This window comes from Erithacus rubecula (genome assembly GCF_903797595.1).
Source record: "Erithacus rubecula genome assembly, chromosome: 1".
NCBI lineage: Eukaryota > Metazoa > Chordata > Aves > Passeriformes > Muscicapidae > Erithacus > Erithacus rubecula.
In genome coordinates, this window is record NC_136658.1 from 86,591,268 (window position 1) to 86,618,606 (window position 27,339).

At 38.0% G+C, this 27,339-nt stretch overlaps 1 protein-coding gene across 7 annotated transcripts; it reads right to left on the reverse strand.

Moving 5' to 3' along the window:
* Positions 1 to 1,180: 1,180 nt before the first annotated feature.
* On the reverse strand, positions 1,181 to 27,339 carry UPF3A (UPF3A regulator of nonsense mediated mRNA decay). 7 transcript variants are annotated; one of them, XM_079310055.1, is made up of 11 exons: positions 27,138 to 27,339; positions 24,839 to 24,945; positions 16,595 to 16,701; positions 14,567 to 14,665; positions 14,370 to 14,480; positions 11,013 to 11,068; positions 10,760 to 10,920; positions 9,499 to 9,541; positions 8,784 to 8,944; positions 5,639 to 5,713; positions 1,181 to 2,712 (listed from the first exon to the last, which is right to left on the reverse strand). In XM_079310055.1, the coding sequence occupies exons 1-11, from the start codon at positions 27,282 to 27,284 to the stop codon at positions 2,367 to 2,369; spliced, it is 1,413 nt and encodes a 470-aa protein (XP_079166181.1). In that variant the 5' UTR covers positions 27,285 to 27,339; the 3' UTR covers positions 1,181 to 2,366. The 7 variants fall into 7 exon arrangements, with proteins under 7 accessions (XP_079166181.1, XP_079166184.1, XP_079166179.1 ...); XM_079310058.1 differs by having other exon boundaries at positions 5,475 to 5,713; XM_079310053.1 differs by having other exon boundaries at positions 5,419 to 5,713.

Here is a 27,339-nt window from a genome sequence, read left to right on the forward strand (position 1 = left end):
CAGGAGGGGTAACACTGTAGCAGCAAGCCTGCAGGCAGCACTCCATGCATCCTGGCTCCTGGTGTTCCTGGGGTAGCCTTGCTGCTCCTGTCTCTCCTGAGCTACTTGTGGCAGGTGTAGTTGGCCATAGCATGCACACATCCTGCTGATGGTGGCCAGAACTTCCTATTGCCCTTCTCAGATGTGGGAAGAATGGATGCCAGTATCTGCTGCATAAGAGAGGTTGTCCCAATGGTTCCTTGAGTGGCACTGCCAAGTCATCAGACAGCTGGGGCTCCCTGGGAGGCAGCTCAGGCTGCACCTGTGTGCAGATGCTGACCACTGCACTGTCCACATCCAACTATGAATGTCCTGAATATTCCTTTCATGTGAATATTAAATCAAAGGACAGGCTCTCTGCCCCTCTGGGCAGGAGGCTGCATTTACAAGAACACAACAATTTCTGACAAGGCTGCAGGAATTTCTGTCTTGACCAGAATCTCCAGCTGGATCTGATGGACACAAGTGTTTAAGCTCTGACAGTTTGTACTGAGATAAGGTTTGAATTAGAAGTTCCAAATGGAAAAATACTGTAAAATACTGTATAGCTAGTTCTCCGTAATGCTATCAAGAGGTGCTTATAACCAAGGAACTCAGATGCAGGTGGAGGAGAAGCCCAAAAGCCAAAAGATACCAAACTCGAGTTGTGAGCTTGTGCAAAATCACAGCTCCTCTGTGTCCTGCTGGTTCCTCTCACACACGCCCTGCTCCAGTCACCAGGGCATCTAAAAAGGTGGGAAATGCTTTTGAGCAGACTCTCATCTGGTGAAGATCCCAGCTAAGCCCAGCTCTACTGCAGAATTTTCCTGATGAGTTTCTTTGGATCAAGCCAGGATTTTTGACTGAGGGCAAAGCCTGTTCTCCCAGTGCTCAGCCAGGACACCAAAACAAAATCCTTTCTCCTGCAGTCAGGATAATCTTGGCAAATGAGATAAACTTTAGATGGAGCTAAATTCAGATGATTCTCTAGCAGCAGTTTTACTTAATATTGAAGTAATTTTAGTTGGCAGCTGACTTATGTAGCCTGATACTAAAATTGTTCTCAACTGTATTTTTATCTGCTTCTGAAGCATCAAAGCAGTATAATAGCATCTTACTTATTTTTTTCTGGAGTAATAGATGAAAAAAACACTACAGTATCACATCTCAAAATCTTTTTTGCTTTTATTCTATTTAATGCTTAATATCTGGTAAAATACAATAAATAATTTTCAGTCTAGGACAATTAGATGTTATGCTTAATAATAAAATGTTCAGAGAGGATGTAAAAATAAATTAGTATCTTACTATTTAACTTCAGACACTGAGACAAAGCAGGTCTCAGTTTTAGACAACCGGGAAATTTTCAGTCATGAAAGATAAATTTACATATCCTGCCCTTTTATAAACACACATCTATCATTGAAACCAACAGAAAACACACACACACACACACACACACACACACACACACACACACACACACACACACACACACGTCTGCCTTGGAAGGCAGAATTTGGCCTAGATCTTACAAAATGGTCGCTTGCAATTGACATTCATGTGTGTTTAATTTTTTAACAAATAAAACTGCAGAATGTTCCTGTATCTTATATTTTCCAAATCCTGTTACTGCAACTTATATGAAACATTAGCATATAAAAAGTCAGCACTGTACAACCACCTTTTTTTTGTCCAAAAGTCAGTGTCAGAACAGTAAAAATCAGCTAATTAACTAAAACCAGATTTATTGTTAATGTGCTGATGTTTGCATTAGCTGTGTTCTGTTTTAAGCACAAGGAATCTATTAAAACATAAAAGGCAAAAGTGGCTCAGACAATGACAAACTCTCCAACAACATACTTGTAGCTTTACTAACACTTATCTGACACTATGGTTAATTGAAAACCAACGTAAACACCATGAGGTACAGATACCACTGGACATTCCTCACAACTGTGCAAACTGTGGGCCTCATCCTGCAAACACCACTGGCTCCAGAGCTTTGTCCCAGGGCTGGTCCCACTGAGTCTGACTGGAACACACTGCAGCAGCCCCCAACCCTGCCATTTGCTGCAAGGGCCCTGTGGACCCTCAAGTCATGCACCAAATACATGTAAAGTGCTTCAGATTTCAAACTGATGCAAATTTACATTTCATTTCTTTAGACTCAAAAAGATGACACAACTTCTGTAAAGTCTTATATAAATATTCCATTAAAATTGTTTACAGGGTCTTCTATTTCAAGGTAAATCTAATAAAATATTTTAACTGCTTTTAAATTAGGCGAAGAGTGCTTGAGCTGCTTCTTGTAAATAAGCAAAAATATTCATTTGCTGTAAGATGTTTTATATATCTCCAGTCACTCTTCCCTTTATTTTAGAGAAAATAAGAGGCAGAGCTATTATTATTTTGTTGATGCAATTGCCTGTGGAGGTGTGAAATAGCCCAATGGATTTTTTGCGATGACGCCAAATCTTAAATTCACTCCTTTTCACAAGCCTTTCCCCCCAGATTGTTTTATTCTGCTTCTTCAGTCTTTTCAGAACTAGCTCCAGTTGAATTATCTGCCTCATACTTTTTATCAAGAGCATCTTCAAAGGATTTCCCACTGCAGTCATAGGTTTTACTTGTAGGTCCCATATGTGTTCGGATGCGAGCTCCTGGCTGGTACAACTGCATGGCTGGACGATCCTAGAAGGAAGGAGATAATGGTTAGCACTCTGAGAAACCCATGTGGGACACATATGTGGAATTTTAAAGTTTTGAATCTTTATGAAGAAAGTAGATATTGTGTAAAATTACTTTACATTTCATAAGAACCAGAAAAAAATGGGGTGTAATGAAAATTGACTGGGTATTCGATATCTAGTATCCAATATGTGTTGTTTATAACACTATTCTTGGGAGTCAAACATTTTGAATAAATGAAAAATGCTGTAAAAATTAAAGATCCTATGATACATTTGACATAAACAAGAAGAAATACTGCAGACAATTATCAAACATGGTATTACAAGTAAAACAAAAGAAATATTGCTACCTTCACTAACATCAACTAAGAACAACAATAGCCTGTGTGCTTGCAACTCTGCAGATGAATGTCAAATATTACATATAAGCATAAAAATCCAAGACAGAGCAGAGAACAGCTCAGCAGGTAACAGCTAGAAAATTATCCTCAACTGATCATTAATCATTACCCAATCACCTTCCAGAGTTTAAACATGCAATGCACACTTGAATTATACAGATCAAAATAAAATTACAGTTATTGCTCCACTTCATCTTGCCTTCCATACTGAGTATGAGAGCAGGGGAATTCATCCACTGATAATAAACAAAGTAAGTACAATTTGAGCATGTGCAGGCTCTGTGAGCGACCCAATCACAGACATGCTGCTCTGATCCTGAGAAAATGGAAGAAGGAGCCAGTTTACACAGAAAAGACACCTCAAGCCTGCAAATGGTGATGCTCTGGAGCTCTTCAGAGCTCTTTATTTTTGAAATTTCATTAGTAAAACACACCAGTCAGAAACTCTGTTAAAAAGTCTTTTCCTGGTAAGGGTATTTTACTGTCATATGTTATGAAGCAACCAAAAGCTCACCAATACCTGAGCTTTTTGATCAATCTTGTGTTAAGCTTAGTGGACAGTAGCCTACTTAAAAACAGTGACAGTGCACTGAAATTGTCCTACATCAAACTATACCAATTTTCAATTGCCTTCATAATTTGAAGTAATTCTGGATTTTTGTTCTTTCATTCTTTTTTCTTATTCTCAGTATGCATTTCTTCTTTTCTTTTCTTTTTCCTCTATATTTTTTGACCCACTTGTCTTTTTTTCATTCACTTTTTTTCTCCTTCTCGTTAGAACAGATGTCGAGATTCGCTACTGAGCCTCATGACTAGATCATTCTAGTTAGTGTTTTGCAGTGTGGTATTAAATGCCTAACACACCTTTCTATATCCCAAATAGCTGCATAAAAGTAGATCCTCTGGCAAGCAGACAGTTTATTAGAAAACTTATGAAAAGGGTCCAAATGACTTTTCCTACCATAGCCTCTCTAGCCTGTAGTTTTCATAAAAGCTATCATGTTACTTACACTGGGAATTTTCCATTTTCTAATTAATTCCCACAAACTTCAGAAAGAGGTTCCATCTCTGACTAAAAATTTGTGTTGGCATTGTCAACGTTATACCAAAGTTGTAAAACTAGGCCAGTTCCAAGGCTGGAGATTAATTTAACAGATTTCAAGAAAAGCATGGCAAGAATGAGAAAAAAAATTTTTTTCTCATCTTCCTAGTTACTGAACAAGCCATTTTTCTGACTGTTACAGAGAAAAATGTAGAGCCACCAATGAGGAAAGTGTCTAATGTGTAAATGCAGATAAATCTTAGCCATCCTGCCCAACCGACTTCTGCAAAAAAATTCCTTGGGCATATCAGGCTTTCTGTGTTTACACAAGATGATTTCCTTGACATGCACAGTGAGTCCACCTGAACTTGTTCCCTGCACACTCCATGCAGACTCACTCTGCATGTGACCAGTCAGCTGTAGCCCACAGTACAGATCAGGCACTTGCCTGAGTTTCACATGCAGAATAAATTCTATGCTAACAGTGTTTTGCTCATCTTTTGTGGAAAATCTAGGATCACGACAGAGAGAGGGAGAGAGAGCGAGAGAGAGAATGGGGCTGACAAGGAGCCACATCCTGAAAAGACTCCGAAAAGACATCGGTGAAATCAGCCAGCCTGAGAAAAATGATACCCAGATCTCTGGGAGACAATAAGGGACAGCTCTACTACACACCCTGATACAGGCCCATCTGTATCAGGTTTTGCATCTGCTCTTTTCCTGACAACAGCTATGAAGATAAATTTATCCTGATGAAATAGCAGCCTTTTCATATTGGCAGGTATGCAATACTGAAGAATCCATACATTTATGCTCTTTGAATTAGATATTTATTTAAGTCCTTATTGTTGCTCTACCAAGCAATGCCTGGCAAATCCATAATATAATTATTTTATGAGAGTAATGGAAGTACATTTTTAAAAGACTAACATGCCACAGTTTTTTCATTACAGATCAGAAGTGTAATGATTTTAATACACTTATAAAATGTAAGGCTTCCAAGAATAGTATTCTTAAAATGACAGGGTTGAAATGAAGACAGAAAGTCTTCTATATACTGTAAATATGAATTAGCCTGTAACCTTAACTTATTTTAATTGATGTGTCCTTTGACAACAACCCAGAAAGAAATCTCAGTTTTACTGAAAAGGAGATAAAGAATTCTTTTGAAAAAGCATCTTTATGCTGAATTTGCAGAAGTTAAAACCTGTGATCTTGAACCATGTTTAACTAATGAAAGATTATCCTAAATGAATAAAAGAACCTTATTTCTTATGCGCTCCTTTTTGGATGCCATGTCATCACACTTGTCCTCTTTACCCAGTTTGTCTACTGCCTCCACAGTGAAGCTGTAGTTGTAGTTCCCTTTCTTTCCTCTGTCTTGGTTGTATCCTTTCCCCCATTTCAGCTCTTCTTCATTCCTTCTCATAAACTTGTCAAACTCATAATGAGTTCTATGCTTTCTGCCATCATCCAATCGATACCTTTGTCTTTCAGGTTCTTTTTCTCGAAATCTTCTCTCCAAATCTCTTTGCTCTTTGTCACTATCATTTTGTGACCTATGAGTATGTATAAAAAGAAAGAAAATCCAAGCAATTAACAGTAAAAAGGAACTACACAAAGGTACAAGTCAAAGCCTTCCTTTGATTTCAGAAGTGTGTAGATAAGTAATACGGCAAGGGTGTTTTCTTCTCATTTCAAAGGTATTTTATGTTGAGTGTTTCACACATGTATGTCCAGCCCTTGACCATGCATTCAGTTCAAAATGGCAGAGAAAGCTTTACCAAGCTTTTTGCAACTGTTGTGGAAGGCCCATTCTTCACCTTTTATCCCTCTTTGAAATCCTATCAATAGTTCCCCAATACCCTTCACATAAACACATGCTACACTATTAGCTCTTGTAGCCTGCTGTTGAGGTGAGTCACGCATGCAAGTATTCCCTTGAATAGGAACATTCAGGATCTGAAGGAATTGTGCAGGTAACATGTATCAACTTGTAAATTTTATGACTCTACAACAAAAATTATTTACTGACATCATAACTTGAAGAAGATGCTTGTGAAAATAAATACATATGTTCCAGGCTTTTGTTTATTGTGTCTCCAAGTAACCTAGCCTGCCTTTGTACATTTCATTTTGGCAAAGACCATTACCTTACCACAACATGATACTTAATTTCTGCTATGCTGTAAATGATTTATATTATAAAGACCATTGGCAACATTTTGCTGCTTGTCAAATAAAATTCTTAGCTCTCTTATTCACTTCATTGTTCCAGTTAAGCAAATGCATTTTTCCCTCATACGGCCAAACTGCAAATAATGAAGAAAGATTACAAAATAGATTGAACTTCAGAAAGAACAAATACAGGCAGTTTCTTTTTATTACATATGCATAAATACTTAAAATTGAAATAGCAAGTTACTTTTGATAATCTCCTCATATTTGGGAAACTGCAGATAGAGGATAGATTTTTTATGGTGTAGTGATTAAAGAGTGATATGCTTCTCAATATAGAATTATTTAATACAAATAAAAGTGTATCTATATATATAACTTTTTTGCCCATATAACAAAAATGTGAAAATTGTTAGCATCTGTCATGAACTTGGGCATTAGTGAGGCTGTCAAAAGAGGGTTCCCATCTCAGGAAGAGCTGAAAGTCAGAGCAGAACATGAATGAGAGTAGGTTATTCAGCATTTTGCAAGACTGAGCTTATGTCAGCATAACACATTCACCAAGTGGAAGCAACATCCCAGCTGTCACAGACATCTGAACCAACCACAATTACACAGATCCTGTACCTGTAGCATGGATACATTTATAGAAAATACTAAGTTAGCTCCTAAGGGGTATGTGGCTGTAAGTTGCTTTGTTTCACGTTTATTATGCTATTCTAGAACCTAACTCCAAGCCCTAGCATGGCCCAGGGCATGACCTTCCAAAAAGCCAAAGACACCATCTGAACTTGTTGTTGTAGTATTGCCTGGAACTTGTCTCTCCCCTTGTCTATTGCTTTTGGGGAGGAAGTGCTGTGTCCAAAGGCAGGCAGATAGCAGGGATAAAAACTCATACTGTTCAAAGAGTGGTTAAAGTAGATTCCTAAAATTCAGTCACAGTGAACAGGCAGACAAGAGTGGAAATGGCAAGATAAGAAATTTCAGAGTATAGGTAGAAGACAAAGTTACACTGTCAGAGAAACCAGAAATGAATGGAAGTAAAGGGAATGGGAGCACATTTCTGTTTGGTGTAGTTACATTTGACCACATGACTTATGCACCAGATTTTGATTTGTGGTAGGAAGCTATTGCTACAAAGCCTCTGATATGGTTTCAAACAGGCAATTCAATCTCCTGAATGTAGAGTCAGCAGTTACAGCTTACTACCAATTTCTGAGTTGGTGACAACATAGTTTCAGCTTCAAATCTCAAGTCAGCTGAAATAGCTCATAGCTTGCTACCTACCCACTAAAAATCAAGATGAAATCAGCACTTGGAAACACAAGGTAATGCTTACTGCACCTGTGCAGACAAACAGATTCTGTTTTACATGAGCAAAATCTACATTAATGCCTTATTAAACTTACAGGACCAATAGCAAACAAAGTTACATGGCACTACCAAAAATTTAATCCATAAAAAGCCAGGGAAGTAGTGGGGTCAGCATCTCTGGAGGTGCTTAAAAGACATGTAGATATGGCACTTAAAAATACAGTTTACAGTTTGGTAGTGCGGGGTTAGCAGTCGGACTCGATGTTCTTAAAGGTCCATTCCAACCTGAAAGGTTCTATGAGTAGCAAACAACTGATTTGCCCCTGCAGGTGTTTCTGTAGAGTCTGTTCTGTTTCCTTTCTTGAAGACCATCCACAAAGAAGTTACTGAATATTTTCAATTTCAGCAAGACATGGAAGTTTTCAGGAACATTCAGAACATACATATTTTTCTTAGTTATTTATCTTATATATCTTATGGGTAAATCCTGCTTGCAATGGGACTCATGTGCCAAAGGACAAGAAAGAGAACCAACTGCTAGAAACACTTGTAACATGAGGCATTTCCAGGCTACAGCAGTAATAGAACTGAGCTATACCTCTTGTTCCTACCATTGCAAATGTAACACAAAAGGCAGTGGGAGATAGAAATAGCCTATTGCATGTATGTATCAGGAGGCTTTCATTCACTCCTTCACTATTTTGTCATTGTTCCACTTACCTAACACAATTACGTGTTTATTGCAGCCAACCCATGTGTGAAGGAAAAGTATGGCATTGTGGCCAATTTAGTCTTTGATGTGTAATAGAAGAACAACCTTACCTGAGCTCTTGATGGGGAACAGGTGAAATGACAACAAAATGACTTGAATGACTTGAATTTTCATGCAGAAATCCTTCCAACCTGTGATTTCATAGCATTTCACCAATAATAAATTGCATCCACTAATACTGCCACCATGTCAGTAAATTGTTACAAAACACCTTTTACCAAAACAACAGGGAGAGATTTGTTCACAACAGAATGAAATTGGTTCTTTGATGACAGAACATCTTGTCAATGCACCACTTATATTTAAGGCTTGCAATGAAAGCATTTAAGACCTAAATTAGAGACAAAAGGATAAATATTACTTACCTTTCCTTAAGTTCTTTCAGTGAACTCTCCAAAGATTTGGATTTTATGCTCCCAGATCCAGGTGATTTATCCCATTTGTTTTCCTCAATGTCAGCTTCTTCACCTTTTTCTTTGTGCTTTTCACTGGCCAGCTCATCTCCTTTTTCAGGCTTCTTGAGAAGCTAAGAGATATTTGTTCATATTATGATGCAAAATTATTCTCCTCTACTGTACAGACATTTTAACAAGTACTAAATACATCCGTAATCTGCTAAGATTAGAGGTATCTTCCTCATATGCTACAAATGTATTTTACAAAGTATGAAATTTAAAGTTATTTTAAAAGGGCGGTTTACATTTGCTAAGGAATGACAGTCATTAACAGGCATTCAACTGCACACTTTCAAATACGCTGAGAATACTGGAAAAAGCACTTACCTATTCTTCTCAGAGCACTTACCTACTCTTCTTTCCTGAGTTATAAATATAAAGACATTATTATGGTCTATGGTTTCTTAGAAATCATGTAACAGAGCTCAATGTCATTGCCCATAAAATAAGAAGCAGAACCTCTACAATACTACAAAGAAAGCAGGATTAATACTTCACTCCTTCAAATATTATATATAAAATGTGTGTCACACATGAATTACTTGAGATAGACAGGCATGTAGAAGTAGGTGCTTAGTACATCCTGATACAAATATTAGCAGAAAATAAGTCATTACATTTTTACCTTGAAGATTAGGATTTTCAAGAAGTCTGTTCCTTTCATAGCAACCCACACAGGGTTTCAGCAGTGTATAGTATTAAAGCCATAATCTTTACAGAAGAACTGTCTCAAATTATTACCCTAACGTATCAATTCTCGGCAGAACATCTCAGTCTTTCCATTCCACCATTTGATTTCTGAAATGAGCACAGGTTATTCTTCTCCAGTATTGAAACTTCTATAATGTTTCTCTCAGGTAATATTTCCCTTTTCTTTCAGAGACAGAAACAGCTTTCAGGGTCATATCACCACAGATATATCATAAACACTGGGGTTCTTTTGACAAGTAATTCTAGATAATGTATCTTAAGGATTAAGTACATTTTCTTATGAATTTCTAGTATTTTTTTAATGCCCAGATATAAAAACATGTAATTCAGCTTCAGAATTTACTATTTTTATACCTTAAGGTGAAGAAAACTCTTTTCCAAGAAGAAATGAGGAAAGATGTCCACAGTTCTGTGGCTTACCACCACCACTAAATCTTGAGTCAAATCTATGTGTTCTTGCTTTATGCTACAGACTCTTACACCAAATAAAAAGCCTTTCCAATAACAGAAAATTTGGTTCAGATGAACTGTTTTATCTATTTCATCTTATGCACATAAGATGGTTTTATATGGTCTGACTTCATAGTACAAGATACACCCGCCTAAGTGATGTCCTTAAAATCCATTCAGATTGTTGATTGTAACCTGAAATTAGTAAGACTTTGCTTTAACTTGGCTAATGCATACAATTAAAATACATCTGAGCATAAACATAAATATGTGTCTCTGCACACATGGCCATATGAAGATTTGCATGACAAAGTGTTAAAGCTATGTTTCACAGAAACACAGAATCACAGAATATTCTTAGAAGAGGCCCACAAGGATCATCAAGTCCAGCTCTTAAGTGAATGTCCCATATGGGGATCAAACTCACAATAATCTTCCAACAGGCTGGCACAGAACAATTTGATTCTGTCAGGTAACACTGACACAGAGTGCAGCAGAGCTGTATGAAGATAGCTGAGTTATCTGCACCAGCACATCATGGTAGGTAAGGCCATCAGTCATACTTTCAAATAACACTTTGTCAAAGCCCTACATTACTTTCCCTTCCAGTCAAAACTGGTTAGGTGTCACCACACTGTGTTATTGTACACTAAATAAACACTGAGATACCAAAGAACTTCTGGATAACTTCATAAGAAGAATATTTTTTTTCATTGATCTCAGTTACCTTGATCCTTATTTCTTTTTCAGAAATCTTCTTTTGCTTCTCCACTTCTTTTCTTTTACGTCTTTCTTCTCCTCTGCGCTTCCTTTTCTCTTCCTCCCGCAAACGCTTCTTCTCCAATTCTCTCCGCCTTCGTTCTTCTCTTTTCTCTTCTCGTATTCTCTGAAGAGTTCAAGAATAATTAATTGTAACTTGTCCAACAGAAAACCATATGAAACATAAATGTGGAACTTCAGGCAAAAGTCTGAACGTACCTGCTTTTCTAATTTTCTATTTTTAATATATTCCAAAAGAGGTGTTGTTCTTCTAGCTAAAACACAAAAAATTTGTGATATAGTGTTCAACTCCTAAAATGTACTCATTTCTTTACTGTAGTATTAACCCCCTTTTTCTAGCTTTATCTAAAAGGGAGCTAAATCATTGATAAACCTATTTGCTTCATGTATTTCTGAAGGCATTCCCATAATTCTGCTTTAGAAACACTTCATTGCTTTTTTGCTGTTAGCATTAGAAGCAACAAAAGTATGTTGCTCGATTATTTGATGTTTAATTAAAGATCATATCCTTTCAGTTCAAGAGAATGGCTTTTCTCTCTTGCTCATTGAAAGGTTATTTCAACAAAAAAATAAATGTTTTCAGAATCTATTCCTATTTTTTACCTTTGTACATAAAAAGTAGCTATATTGTTGTACATACATAGCCCACATTACTGTAAACTCACATAGCACTTTTCAATCCCAGTTTTCAAAGTATATCATGAAGGAAACATTTTCAGTCTCATATAACATTTTCATTTACCTGACATTTGGTATTCACCTTTCCATGGGACAACGGGAGGAATAAGAGATAAGCAGTTTGTCCCAGGTTACAGTGCAAAGTATCAGCACATCCAATAAAACTCTGGCTTCCCAAGTTGCTAATAAAAGGTCTCATCTACTGGATCACACAGTCATTCTTTTACTACAGAGCTGTCTCCACGCCCTTAAGTCAAGTCACCTGCCTGAACCATCCCCCAATTCTACAAAAACTTGGAGAACATCATCAAATTCTTTATCATGTTCCTTATCAAATTCTTTATTCATGACTGTCAGTACTGAACTCAGATTTCAATTCAGCCTGTACTTACAGCTGTGAGTAGTTACAACATATTTTGTCAGTTTTAGATGTCCCAGAATAGAAAATGTTTACTACTTGAAATTGCTCTAGTTACATATTGGATTCTCTGTCAAACCACAGAAAAACATTCCCTATTGAAATACATGACAAAATTTGAAAGAAAAAAAAAAATTAAAAATGTTTTCAAGAAATTTGACATGGCTAAAATCTAATTCATCTAATGAATGAGAGGCAATCCATTCATTAATAACAAAACTTTGTTACACAGTTATAAATGGGAAGGCTGACAGGATTCACTCTTTCTTTTTAGCAAATATCAGTGGTAGGAATCAACAACCAATAAAGATTGTTCATTTGATATTTTCCTCCCTCTATCCCTAGATTTTCCATGCCTCCCCATCCTCCCCACCTGCCCATCATTTTTGACAAATTTTAAGTCCCCAGAGCCCCCTTTCAGTCCCTCAGATCTGAATTTTGCCTCTCTCTCCTCCCCTAAGTTCCCCTGCAGCGGCTGCCTCTGGGCACCTTTACCTGCTGAAAGAGATCACAAATTGTAACTGGAAGGTCTGGGGAAAGGATAAGCTGCACAGAGAGTTCAGAACTTGACCCTAGTCATGACTAAGACTGTAGTGCAAGAGGTTTAATGAGAAATTATAACTTGAAGTTCAAGGGAGAGAAGCAGTGTGATGAGTACTACCAAAAGAGGAGTGGAAAAAAACAATGTTTATCAAACTTGAATCTTACTCATCTTATTTATGGGCCTCACTGCAAGTTCAAACCTAAAAGCAATTTCTTAAAACGTTTAAGAATCTTTAAAAGAAAATAAATTACTAAATGAAGAGCTGTGTCAGCAAAACTTTACATTTTATCTTGCTGTCTACAAACCAACCAATCTTGCTACAGAGAAAATCTCTTTCATATCTCTCTGACACATGGAAACTGATCAGCCAATGCATCTGGCATGATGCAGAAAACATGTTGGTTTGCAGTAACTTTACATGGAGAAATGCTGAACATGTGAGGCTCAATTCTGCCAGCAAAGTCTTGGGCACATCCTTCATTGACATCAGTAGGAGTAGCACCTTTGAAACTGGACACAGTGAAACCATTACATAATTTTGCTATACACGTGCTACCTCCTGAAAATATCTTTGTTTTTTTATTGTTAGCAATGGCCACAGCTTTGAATAGCAGGAAAAATAAAGCAACTAGTTTGATTTCCTCTGATTTAACAGAAATGAAACACTAGAAGTCTTAATGTAAAGCTGCTTTCAGTTAATATTGTTAACTCAGAAATCTGTAACTCTCAAGATTAATCAGTTAAACATCTTCACTGATAGAATATTTTTAAGTTAATGAAATCTTCTTGAAACCATGAACTTTTTGTAAATTGCAAACTGCCTTTACTCTGCTGTCAAATACCATGGAAGATTTGGGGTAAATAAAAATAATTGGGTGACTTCCCTATCTAAAACAACAACAACTAAGTTTTATTGATAACAGAATTATCTAAATGTCCATTTCCACTTCCCCTAAATTAGTAGAGTTCCAAATCTCTCCAGACAACTCAGCAGTAATGTGACAGGAAAGGGGAAATGGCCTCAAGATGCAACTGAGCAGATTTATATTGGATACTAAGAAAAATTTATTCACAAAAGACTGTCAAGCATTGGAACAGGTTGCCCAGGGAAATGGTGGAGTTGCTGTCCCTGGAGGTATTTAAAAGATTGTGGCATTTGGGGGCATGGTTTAGTGGTGGACTTGGCACTGCTGGCTTAATGGTTGTACTTGATGTTCTTGAACAGCAAGTTTCCAACCTAAATTACTGGATTCTATGGTTTTAATCATAAGATATGGCCACTTATTCACTGTAAAGAAATAACAGCAAAGGTCACTATTTTTTGCCTACTCAATTTTCACACTCAGAGAAAGACTAAGTATTCTGCATGTTATCACTTGAAGATACATCAAAATTCCACATCACCCTGAAAACTGCATATAGCATTGAAGATTTCAGTGCTCACTTCATTTAAAATTTCCCCCAGGACTGTAGAAGTCATGCTGCATGCATACAGAAAACAAGGTTTTGCCTTACTTTCAGAGCTTTTCCAGAATCTTGACTGTGAGAACAGAGACATAATTTCCTGTTTCTTAATAAAAGCAGCTAATATCAGGGATCAATGGTTAAGTATTCAGCTATTTTGTATTTTGAAAATAAATCTTCCATCTTCTAATACATCTGTAAGTATTCAGAATTACTAAGGGTCTATTTCTGAAGCCAGTGTGTGTGCATGCAAAAGTTCAAGTGAACCCAAGGGATTTCATGCATAGAGACTTAAAGGTTTACTGCTACTACTCGCCTAGAAAATGAATATTTAACTGTGGTAATATAAATCTGTTAAACTGAACAGGTCAGCTCTTGCAGGTAATATCATAAAGGTATAAAAGTAAGATATTGAATATTTTCAATAATAAAAAAAATCAAGAAAACAGACCAATGAGTTCCCTTGTTTTGGCCTCAATCTCTCCCAAAAGAATCTCAGGATTGGCACAGATCTTGTCTTCATCAGCACAATAATTCTCTAAAAATTTCCTATATTCTGGATCTGTGAAGAAAAATTTTTGAATTATGTTAACACTTGGCAATGCATAACAGAAATTTTCCACTGTGATGTGAAGAAAAGATGTTTACCATCTTCAATGCTCCCAGCTTTGGCATCTTTCTTCTTCAGCTTCTTTTTTGAAATCTTCTGGAATGGAGCAAACTCAACCACTGCAGGATATTCCAAACCTTAAAAAAATTAAATTCTTAAATTTTTGAGGGGGAGAAACATTCCCTACCTTCAAGTAAGATTTTCAAAACTCTTGAACATGTGTTGGGAAGTCTTTTGTGAAAACAAAAGTAAATGTTTCTACAATTCACTCCTAAACTTCTAATGAAAAGTTACATGTAGAGGTATTTTAAATTCTAAAAAAAAAAATAAAAATTACCTTTTATTTGGATATGCTGACAAGACTGTGAAAATGAGGATGACTACTGTTGCAAAATAAAATTCTTGCATTATTATTTATAGCTCCCTTTTTATTCACAGATATTGAAGAAAAGTATCACGAATCTCAGTCTGACAAGTGATTAAGTACTATTGGGAAACCAATCTGAAACTGCTGAGTTGCTTTTCTAAGGATTTGTTGCCTAAAAGCCTAAAAAATAAATAATTAATGTGTAATATGCAATCAAACAACAAAGTATCTCCTTTCAGAACCACAGCTGTAAAATTCAGCATGTATTGTGTGAAATTGGGTGAAACTTCTCTGTTTATGATGGACTGTGCAAATCCTGCTTGTTTTTACTGGCAGGGATTCTCTGCTTTGAGTTGTGCCTTAAACACTGACTTCTTCTTTAGACTGGAGTCAGAACTGTGTGTGGGGTTTTGATTTCACTTGGTTTCCACTTGCAGCAGGTTCAAGATGACACTTTGCTCAAGTCCACAGAAAACTTGTCTTCTGCCTGCTAGGACATTTGTTAACCTTATTGAACCTGCTAATCCTTGTTTCAGTTTTAAGCTCATAATGCAATGCTGCCACAAACCTCACCAGAGAGCACTTCTGATCAAACCTGGTGTTATTTAATTGTACAAGCAATCATGTCAAACAGGCCAACTGTGTCCAAGTTCAGTTTTGCAGAGCATTCTGGATTTAGTCCAGCATAATATTGAAGAATGTGCTGAATTTCAGCTAAATGTTAGCAGAATCATAAAAATAACTTCTTTCTAGTTTTTAATCTTAAAACACCCAGAATTTTAAACCTGGGAAATGTACACTGCTAGGAATGTGCTGTTTTACATCTCTATAAAAATCATTGAAATATGAAGGACATTAGAAGCAAATAAAACATCTCAGGTAGGAAATGCTGAAGAGGAATTCATTAGTTTGATAGCTTCTTTAGAGATCAGTTTCTAGTATGAGTGGGCAGGACTACTTTTCACAGGATCTCTGCTACACTGAGTGTACAGAATAGAAAATGTCTGTCCAAAAGAGCCACAAATCTATGTCTATTTTACATAAGTTATGCAAGTTTTAACAGGAGGTATGCCAAACGAGGCAAGGAACTGCTAAAGTTCTGCTAAACCACTTCTTATTGATGGCAGTTTCATACTCCTGCAGGAGACCTGGATTTATCCACACTTGCATTAGACTTTTTCTTTACTGTTAGACAAACATTTGCAGACCGAACATTTTAAAACTAGCAATCTGCTTTGCCATTCTTGTTTTCGGAACTCAAGTTGTCTGCAAAGGCCCTAAAAATTCAATCTTTGCACATCTTAAAATTGGGCAACCAAAATGTTGAAGGTTTCCTCTTGCTTTTTCCAAACAGGAGTAAGTGGCACACTGAAAATGCAAAAATCCATGCTCACAATGTGTTCAGTTATCATTGTAATGCATTTTGAAACTTGCACAAGGTAATTTTCTTGGTATGATCTTGATAGTACATTGCCTAAAGTACCAGAATGCACATAAAGCATGCACACCACACAGACAAGCAAGACTGCATGGATAAATGTATTTTGCACTTTATTTTAAGTGAGAAATGTTAACATATTTTTATGTCATCAACTGTGTAGTGAGGAAATAATGGCATAACTAGCAAAAAGGAATAAAATTGATGCTCTAAAATGAGATATGTATATACACACATTAAATATCTTACAAATAGTCCAACCTTTATTATCAATGAAGACATAGCCATCAAAGCGATCTCTAAAAAGAAGGATGTCCTCAGGATTTCTAAAGTTAATGTATGCTCTTGAGTAGAGATGAGGATAAAGGCTGCAACAAGAAACAATTTTATTTTCTTTTACTTATTATTCTTTTCAGGGCTATGGAAAACATAAAACCAGAAGGATCACATTGCAATTCTCATCTTCTTTGAGAAACTTTGACCTTAAGCAGCTTTCATATTTAAATATGCATATCTAATTATATGTATGTGACAAAAAGCAACGGAACATCAGAGTTCTGTATGCAACCATGAAATTTATTCTGAACTGACAAAAATATTTTCAATTTATTTTGTCCCCCTATATTGCAGGGCATGCATTTCTAGTTGTGATGGATCAAAACTTTAATATTTCCCAATTTAAGATATATAAATAACAGCAGTGCTTTTGGAGAACTTCTTGGGCATACTAAGAACAGTCTTGTGTCATTGAAACAGAAAAGGTTAAGTAAAAGATTGCAGCGAAGGGACAGTTTCCAGGCTGTTACTATATATAAATACATTTCCACCTTTAACAAAGAATAAAAAACTTAATAGTTGGTACTATAATCCACTGAATTATACACAAATAAGTAAACTCCATTGGATATCCATGTGTTATCAATGTACATGCAATGTCTAGTTGTGACCAATAGCTGCTGTGAAAATCCAAAACATTTCTAGCAAAAGAAGCAGTACTTAAAATAATTCTGATTCTTTAAGAATTTATTGGCATAGATCCACTCCATGGATAAATATTTAATGTGCCTGATAAAAACCTCAGGCCTGGCACACCACAACCACGATGAAACTGAGGTAATTTAATGAATTAGAACCCATCAGCTAAGTTATGGTGAGTCATGGCATGTACATGCTTTAAACTCCTACAGCTGTTATATATAAGTCAGTTTCTCTTAAACTGACTTAATGATAGCTACATATTACATCAGGTTTTTCAATTAATCTTAACACAAGCCCATATCTTTAAAATACCTATAATTCCATTGTCACCTATGGTTTGTCTTCAGACCAACTTACCACTGACACCAGGAGACAATAAACACACAGAGCTACAATAGTATTTCAATCCCACAGCTCTTTCAAAATCAGATTTCACAATGAGTGAGAAAGCAAAAATACGGATTAGATTGTAGGATCCACACATGTGGCAGCTCAAAGCAACACTGCTCCCAAGTAATTTTTTCTTATTAAAACATGCATCTAATATGGATTCCACTTAGTGTCAGGAGGAGACCATAAAGAGCAGTGCTGTCAATAACCGATAATTTTGTACACCCACCAATTTTATATTTGATCCTGTAGCCAGAAGAAAAGTTAAAAAACTAAAACAACCTAGAGGGCTTTTTTTTCATTTAGATGCTTTGCAAATACCAGCTATGAAGTGTTTCTACAGTTTGAAGAGAAAAAACTATTTCCAAGGAAGAGGGGAAGAGCCATTTTATCCATATATACCCAGTATACTTTAATATTCTAGGATAGGAACAGCATTGCATGAACTCTAAGTGGGTAACTGCAAAAATGCCTGCTAAGGTATGGCCTTATCCTATAGCATGGCTGTAGAGTTACCACCAAGATGCAAAGATAGAAAAAGATAGATTTCTTCTCATTGATTTCAAAGAAGACAAAATATAATGCTTTCCATGATTACACAGAGTTAAAAGAGGTATTTTAAAATGTGTAAGTAAAGGAGGGAATTTTATTGTGGCTGTATTGTAAGCAATGTCTCTATGCAGCCTAATGGCTACAACAGTAAAGAAATTTCAGATAACTGGGGGTCCAATGAAGAAGGAAACTTCCATTTCTGTCATATCAACAGCACTTATGTTTCATGTGCTTTGAGTTTAAATTAAATGAGGCCTGACATTAGATTGATATGATCGTACACTTGAAGCACTAAATACTCATCAGACAATCTTGAGAGAGCATTATTTTTCATTCCAGTTATTATTATCTGAGATTGAGAAACTGAGTTTTAGTCTCTAAGTAACTACTTCACTGTTCTTTCCATCTTCAGCTTTTGTAAAATACTTTTGTAAAGTTTCTGTAGATTAAAGAAGGTTACTTGGACAAGGGTCTACTTCTACATTACCGTGGCACTTCTCTGTCTCAGTGCACAGCAAGCAGCTACATCATACAGTTGGAATTTTTTACCTATAGGAACTTAGAACCTTATGGTTGGACATGTTGTGAAACAGAAATGAAAATACAAAGGCTTCCTTCCTTGCTTCCTTTATCTGGTATATCAATGGCATCTCTTTCGCTACATCATCTTTTCGTCAGTGTAATATTTTTTCTAGCTTTTTCAGCTTTAACAGAGTGATTATCTTTGAAAACTGAAGAACATTTGGTATGGTTATTAAGCACTTATTAGTAAGAAAGAACTGAGTCTGTATAAACAGAACTCTGCAAAACAGATTTAGAATTTACCTTGCAAGTATGGGATCTAGTGTTGTTGCTATACATTACTAACATCTCCAAGAACTTCACACGCACCAGCAGAAACACACAATATAAACACACGGTTGAGCACAGCAGGATATTGATTGAGCACAGTAACACAGCACTGTCTGTCCATTACTGTTGCTATGTATCAGGGTAGAAGGTTGCAGAAACAGCTGCGACAATGCTTAGCTGGTGGAAGTTCCTTCTCTGATGGAGCTTCTACAAGAGCTGGTTCTCATATGCATGTGAGTTAGCTATCAGAATGCTTAGTGCACAAAACCCACCCAGTTGTGTATTTCAAACTCTTGTCTTAGGCTTCTTACCCAGCAAAGTGTGTAGTGTGCCTTAAAAAGTGAGTAAAATTAACATTCTAGGTGGGAAGCCAACTAAACCTAGCAAATTTGAAATACTTAGCATTGGCCTGTATATATATGTATCACTTTTACTCTAGGTTTCAGACACCTGATTTCCAGCAGCTACTCCCCACCCTGGATTACATCTTTACCTATCCATTCAGAACTCAACAGTGTGGTCATGCAGCAAAGAATGCACAGGGCTTCACAGGGCTACAGGCCCTTTGAGGCTAACAACCCCTCCTAGGAATAAACATGTGCTTGACTTTTGTACTTAGTATTCAGCAGTTACTGGCTAAAATACTCTTTACTCTTCAGGATTTTGTCTTCCAGCTGAGTCCTACAGAAGGGCCAGTGAACTCTCTGTCTCCTCCTTTTTTCAAGTATCTATCACCACAGATTTCATTCAGGATCTGACATTCAGTTTTATCATGAGAGAGCTGGTTCCATTTTGCCATATGTTTGCTGTCTATAGTGCTGCTTTCCATACGTATAATGTTTTGGACAGATGCACTGCACATGTCGGCTCTTGGAACAATCTCTATGGAAATAACCCAGATGAGTCTGAGTGTACACATTTATTCATTCCAGCACAGTTTCTTTTTTCCTTTTTCTCTGCATTCAAGAGTAATCAATCATTCAGGGTACATTTATTTCTGTAACACTTAATCTATAATCTCTTTAAGTCTGTATTTTTCGAGCAACTTTAATAACAAACACATTCTAAATGCTGACTCCTTCCACAAAGTACCTTTTAACACAACTGTGTAAAAAGATTGATATACAGGAATGCAATTTTAAATAGTTATTTACAGTCTAAACAGCAACATATAAACTATAAAACCAGTAATCTCATCTTAGTAAAATACTTATCAACTTATGAATCATGGTGGGCATTTATAAAATACATACTTACATGTTTAGAGAGCTCTACAACTATATTTCAGAGAGCCAAATAACTCCTCCACCATTCACACAGTAATTGACAACTCATTGACATTGTGATGTCAAGCTAAAATCCCCTGGCCTTCATTCTTGTAATCTTCTGTGGTCATTCATATAATGACTGGAACTGGTACAATTTCAAATAAACTTGGTTTTTCATTTTTACAGCTATAAATGAGCAGTTTGCCTGCCAGAGAAAGTAGAAACACTAGAGTTGTGTCAATCAAAGCCTGTCAATTATTTCACCCAGAACAGAGTAGTGGTGGCTCTCTCAAAGCACTGCCCCTTCAGTGCTGCACTTCCTGGGTGCAAACCTACATCCTACAGCATTAATGCTGCTTACCTACAATCATCCTGAGCACAAAGCTGGGAAGAAGTTATGGAGGGAAAAGGAGGAGTGCTCTTGGGAAGAGTTTTATCACTCTCTGTGATACATGGCACGGCATTGACTATTTGAACTGCTTTCATGCAAGCAAAATTTGTGTTCAGATTTGTTTCTTTTTATAACCTCACAAAACTATCAACAATTTCTGGCACTCAGCACTCTGTGCCAGTTCAGAGAGATTACCAAACCCTAAAGGGCCTGAGATCAATCACCTGACTAGTGATTAGTCAAATCTTCAGGTTTCCTCAAAAATCTTTACAAGCAAACAAAAAGGAAAGACTATCTGGAAAAACTAGTAAATATCTGAAGTCTGATTACACAACAGTCTGTCAAGAAGGCAGAGTCTTTATTATAATCTATTAACAGTTTTGTTGGCATTTTGATGTTAATATGCAAGAGAAAATGAATGTAATGCAGTGAATCAGATGAATCTGAAAAATGAACGAAACACAAGTCACTTTCTGAAAGGATTTTACTGAAATGGATGTAACTGAAAAATACGTTAATCACATGAAATTTGAAATTGCTTATAATGGGACACTGTAAACTTAAAGATACACTTACAAGGATATTATGAACATTACAAAAAAAGAGAAACTAGAGCTGATATGCATATCTTTGTTTTGTCCTCTAGGATGAATTATCTTGGAAATAAAAATGTAGGAACAGCTACAGTTATATTTCTCTAGTGCTCTTACCAACAGCAGTTAATAAAGAATGTCAAGAGAAAATTTATTAAAAAGGGGAAAATGTACAAATACTTCACCCAGTTCATAACTGCAAGTATCTGCAGCCTAGTAACCTTGTAATACCAAACTTGTACCTTGTGTTTAATAGGTTTTCATAGATAAATATTAGTCTAATAAGTATTTGTCTAACTGCTCCTGACCCATTTCCAACATCCATCATTTGTGACATGAATTTCTAACAAGTTCTAAAATCTGACTGAGCTTATAGAAACTTCTATGAGGTAGTTACACAGGGCATGTTAAACTGAGATGTTATAGCTCTTAAGGAAACTTGTCTGCTTCTGCATTAAAGCATCTCTATGACCCTTTCCCTTTCCAACAAACAGATCCTCTTCACTGAGTAGCTTCTTCAAATCCTTCTCATTGGATGACATGACATTTCATCTTCACAGGTTTTTATTGTCATTGAATTCTCTGGATTGCTTGCCACTATGCACGTGGTACAGGATCTAGAAAAAAGCTATTCAGTGAAAGACAGAGAAAACATGCCCACCTTGTCCCGTAGATTTTCCTGTAGAGTTCATGAAGACACATGCACAGAGTTTGCTGAAATCTTGTGAACTATCCATAACATGACAGAATATGGCAATACAATGTTTTATACTCAAAAAATGTTCTCTGCTGGGTAAGAAAAGACTGAGATAAATCTTGATTTAATTTTTACTTTCTAAAAGCTTATTGTATATTCCTGAGTGGGTAATGTAAAGAGATGACTCATAAAGAGATATACATGGGTATGTGTCAGCATTTGAACAAAGAGGACAAAAGAGGCAAGGTGATCTTAAGCCAGTCAAAAGACAAATAATCAGCCAAACCAACACTGCAGAATGGTAGTGAAATGTCCATGTAAGCTGTGTAGTTTGATGAAAGAAGCTGTAGCCATACAAAGCTGATAAACCATTCCTGAAAAAATATACCTTTTGTCTGAAAAAAAACTTTTTGAAAAGCAGGATGACGAAGAAAAGGAGCAAGTACAAAACACTTAATGTTGAAAAATCCAACCCAAAACCAAAATTATTTGTTTTTTAATGAGTTTAGATTTGTGAAGGCAGAAGAGAATGACATGACAAATAATAGCCTGAGAGGAAAAACAGTATCTTTCATTGGTAACTTGCCAGAGATGCAATTAAAGGAGTGAACAGCAAGATTTTTGGGTAATCCAAACTTCATTGCATAGGAAAGAAAATGAAACTTTGTGTATGCAACTGTTGTCAGTGCCTTCTCTTTTCTAAAGAGGCTGGCTCCCTAAATTCTTATGCAAACTTTTCTGAAAAATTAAAATTGAATATTTTTAAACTATGAATTGGCATTTGTACATCTAAACAGAGTGAGAACTGACACTCTTCTTCAAATTTTTGGTTTGCCTTTGTTATTTTCCCCATATCAAATGAACAGCTGGGACAGAAGCCTTAAAGAGGCCCATTTGCAAACAGATGACAAAGTTCAGAAGAGCAATGTAAGGCACCACAAAGACTTGCAATCAGAATAAATTCTCTTTCCTCACTTCATCCTTTGCGGTTTTAACAGAAAAGTTAAAGCGCATACTGTTATGTTGCTGCACTTACGTGCAACTACATAGGTCACAAACTGTTATCATTTCTCTAAACAAATATTTATTTCTTCTTGATTGTGAAACTGACTCTGAGAGAACCCCTAACTTCAAAATTTGGTCAGCAATAGAGCTGGGATCCCTCTGTAGTCAGTGGAAAGAATCTGAAGCCAGTGGAGAGTTGATTCACCACACACTAAGATATGACAAGATGGATCTTATACTTCAGAACACATGAAGATTGAGCATACATGGTGTTTTGTTTCTCTTCTGGAAACTGATTTATTCAAGAGGAAATTGCATTTTACCACTGTGATGCTGAGTAAATTACGTAACTACACCAGCAATTCAGATTTAATTTAAATCAACCAATATTTCTTCTTTTTTACTTTTGCATGAGACAACAATGAATAAAACTAGATTATTTTAAAAATTGTATGAAGCACATAAAAATCCATGCAGGTAAACAAAGAAACTAAACTCAGATGGAACTCATAAAAACATTCTGTGATTGTTTGCCTCAGTCTGAATCTTGCTCATAGCTAATTAAGCAGGCTATAACAGTTCACCAATTAAGGTTAAAAGAAACATCAGGGTTTCAAACTACATTATGCCCTATTCATATAAAAAAAAATCCATTTTAAAACATACAGAGTAAAGGAAAAGAGCAGGAATGCCATGGCCTCTGCATACTAAGCCAGCTTTCAGAAATATTTCAATAAGTAGGTTGAACTGTTAGGGGACAATGAATCAAAACCTTCCCCCTTTTGTGGAGATGCCAGGGTGCTTGGTTGAGATGGAGTAGGTAAGCTTTTAGTTGTGTAGTGGCTAAACCTCTGATCTGATAAGGCACAGGGTGAATGATGGGCTGTGAGTGAGTTAGGAGCTGGATCCTGTGGAGAGGACTGTGCCCCTTGTCATGCTAAGTTGTGCTTCCTTGCCCAAACCACTGGGCTGTGGGGCTCCCCTTCCTCCCCGAGGGAAATGCCAGAGAATTCTTGTGTGTTCAGAGTGTGTTCATCTCCCATGGGACATAATGGGGCACAAGTGACTGGACAGCGCTGCGCAGCTGTGCTGTCTTAGAAGGTGTCCCCTGATCCACACTCTCACATCAAGCTCCCTGCTCCTCAGGAGGTACCTGATTTACACTCACCTGAACCTGAGTGAACAGAAACCCAAGAGATGGTGTGTTCTGCCATCTTCTCCCCACCACTTAGTTGGGACTTCCCCCCCACTCATCCTGCCAGATCTGGATCCAAGATTGTGCAGCAACCAAGTCTTATGGCAGGACCAATGGGTAGTGAGATCCTCACACTCTTTTACTTTGTTTTTGTTTCTTTTGTGCTTCACACTCTTGCTCTTTCTTCCTCTTTGTTTCTTTCCCCTTGTTTGTTTCCTTGTGTGATGTGGCTGCACTTTCATATTGCAATGCTTTCATGTTGTATTACTACAGATAATAACCACCAAAACAGCTCCATGTCTGTTTCCCTTTGCAACCAAGTTGTTCTATAATAAACCCTCCATTCTTTATTTACAAATACTGATCATTCCATGTTGTTTCACACTAATGTGCCCCAAGGGATCTAGTAACAAGAACCTTCTGAGGCAGGCCACAACAGTAACTCAACAAAAAAAACAAACAAACAAAAAAAAAAAAACAAAAAAAAAAAAAAAAAAAGGAGAAAAACATGTGATTTGCAATGTTCCACATACCTTGATTAGGTTTTCAGCACCTGAAAACCTACAGAAACAGCTCATCCTCACCTGGGATCAGCAGTGCAAAACTCAAAATAATCATGGGCAGGTAGAGGATGCAGCTGTTCCTCCAGTTGCTCCTTGGTTAGACAAGGAGGCAGCCTTCGAATAACCACCTGTATATATAAAAAGATACAGAGATTTACATTTTATCTAAATACTGTAGAAACAGGTGACACAAATTCTCTGACTCAGTTTCTGCAATTGTTTTAAAAATGTAGGATGACATATTCTGACAAACAGCCTGAGAACCACCACAATTTAATTATCAACCTAAGAAACAGATATTGATTACATAAAAATATTAAAGTATCTCTAAAAAATTACTTAAACTAGCTTTGAAGTTTGTTACAGCAGTATTTTAGTGTAATAGTCTCTGTCCAGCTGCTCCTGGCAGGGGTTTCAGGGCAGCACTGAGTGCAGCCAGCTCCAATGGGTCCACACCAGGGCACAGCTGAGCCCCTTAAGCCAAGGGCTGGTGACTCTGGAAAGGTATTTAAGAATGGACAGGAAAGGCAGCACAGCAGGAGGTGAGACAGAGGAGTAAGGGTAAAAAAGTTTAAGACACAGCCCTGCAGGCAAAAAGGAAAGGAGAATGACAGGAGGAGGTGCTCCAAGTGCCAAAGCAGAGTCCCTTGAACAAGATCACAGTGACACAATGTGGTTCCCCCACAGGCCACAGTGGAGCAGATATCCACCTGCAGCCATGGGGGACCCCATGCCACAGCCAGTGGAGATGCCCTGAAGGGTCCTGCAGCCTGTGCAGGGGAGCCCACACTGGATCAGGGTTATCAGGCCTGCAGCCCATGAAGGAGACTCATGCTGCAGCAGGTCATGAACAAATGCAGCGTGTGGGAGGGCCACTCCTGCAGCACTTAATGAAGCATTGTATCTCATTGTGTCCCATGTCAGGTCCCCATGCCAGAGGAGGGGAGGAGTATGAGAAAGAAGGAGCAGCAGAGAGGAGCTGTTATGTCCTGCCTACAACCCCCATTCCTCATCCTTCTGCAGTGCTTCCAGGCAGAGGAGGGTGAGCCTGGAAAGGAAGAGAGGAGGTGGGAAAGTGTTTCAGTTGCAATCTCTTTTTTCTCAACAGTCTTCTCTAATTTTAAATTAGCCATTAAGTAAATGAATTCTCTCCATGTTAGAACCATACTGCATCCCGAGTTAGAAGGGCCCCACAAGGACCACTGAAGTTCCACTCCTGGCCCTGCCCCAAGAGTCACAGCGTGTGCCTGAGGGCACTGGCCAAGTGCTTCTTGAACTCTGTCAGGCTTGGTGCAGGCCATGTTCCCAGGGAGCCTGGTTCCAACCACCCTCTGGGTGAAGAATCTTTTTCTATATGCAACCTAAACCTCCCCAGACACAGCTTCATGCCATTCCTTCACATCTTGTCATTGGACACCAGAGAGAAATTATCAGTGTCTGCCTCTCCATTCTCCTTTGTGAGAAAGCTGTAAGAAGCCGCCATGAAGTGCTCCCTCAGCTGTGCCAGTTTTTCCTGCAATGACACTTTGTTTTTTCCATCACACCTTCTTCCTGGGTCCTGCTGAGAGGAGTGCAAGAGCACCTGGCTGGAGGTCAGCTACCAGAGTCAACCCATCCCACTCAGCTAAACTGCCCAATAATAAAGGCCAGGAAACTGTGTAGAAACCTCTGGCTGAATGACACCAGCGCACAAAGCAGTAAAATGGCCATCAAGCTTCAGGCAATCTCTTTTAATTTCTGAGTACTTTAATATCTGAGTTTAACTTTACTGAGCTCTGAGTTACAGTCATTTTCAGTGCTTCAGCTTTCCAATTAAAAGAAAACCGCGAATAAATCAAATGTCACAGTATACTCAGGGACTCACAGAACTGTCAGGCTGGGAGGGATCTCTGGTCCACCCCCTGCCAAGGCAGAGGCACCTAGAGCAGGAACGTGCCCGGGGGGTTCTGAATGTCTCCAGCCAGGGAGACTCCGCGACATCCCTGGCCAACCTGTTATAGCCTGCTATTTGAAAGGTGCTAGAATAAAGACGGAGAAGAGAGATACGCTCTTGCCCTTGACAGAGGCTGCTTTGCCACAGCAATGGCCAGCCTTTACTTCACAATTAAAGGTGAAATGATTTGCAGCACTGACGCTGGGGGTCTCCCAATACTCCAGGGAATGAACCACCCCCATTCTAAAGATGAAGAAACACCCGTTATAAACACACGAACCCCCTGCGATCAGGCTCGGTCTGTCTCCTCACTGCAGCCTCCCTCCCGATCCATCCTCTCCCGTCTCCCACCGGAGCCGCCCCCGCGCCGCGCTCGCGCCCCCTCACTTTGCTCAGCGCCGTTTTCTTCTCCTCCCGCTGTTTCCCCGGCGCCGGGTGAAGCGGCGGCGGCAGCGGGGACGGCGGGTTCGGTGGCAGGTTCGGCGGAGCGTCCGTGTCGCGGCACGGCGACTCCTGCAGCAGCGGAGCGTCCATGAGCCGCGTGTGGAGCCGCCGGCCCGGCCCCGGCCCCGCCTCCCGCTCCGAGCGC

What these genes read in the sequence shown, in the direction of transcription:
- UPF3A (XM_079310053.1), bottom strand. Translation starts at nt 27,284, where the DNA reads ATGGACGCTCCGCTGCTGCAGGAGTCGCCGTGCCGCGACACGGACGCT. An exon ending in AGAAAACGGCGCTGAGCAAA is followed by an intron (nt 24,946 to 27,137) that starts GTGAGGGGGCGC and finishes TTATATATACAG; the next exon opens with GTGGTTATTCGAAGGCTGCC. An exon ending in AGCTGGGAGCATTGAAGATG is followed by an intron (nt 14,481 to 14,566) that starts GTAAACATCTTT and finishes TTTTCTTCACAG; the next exon opens with ATCCAGAATATAGGAAATTT.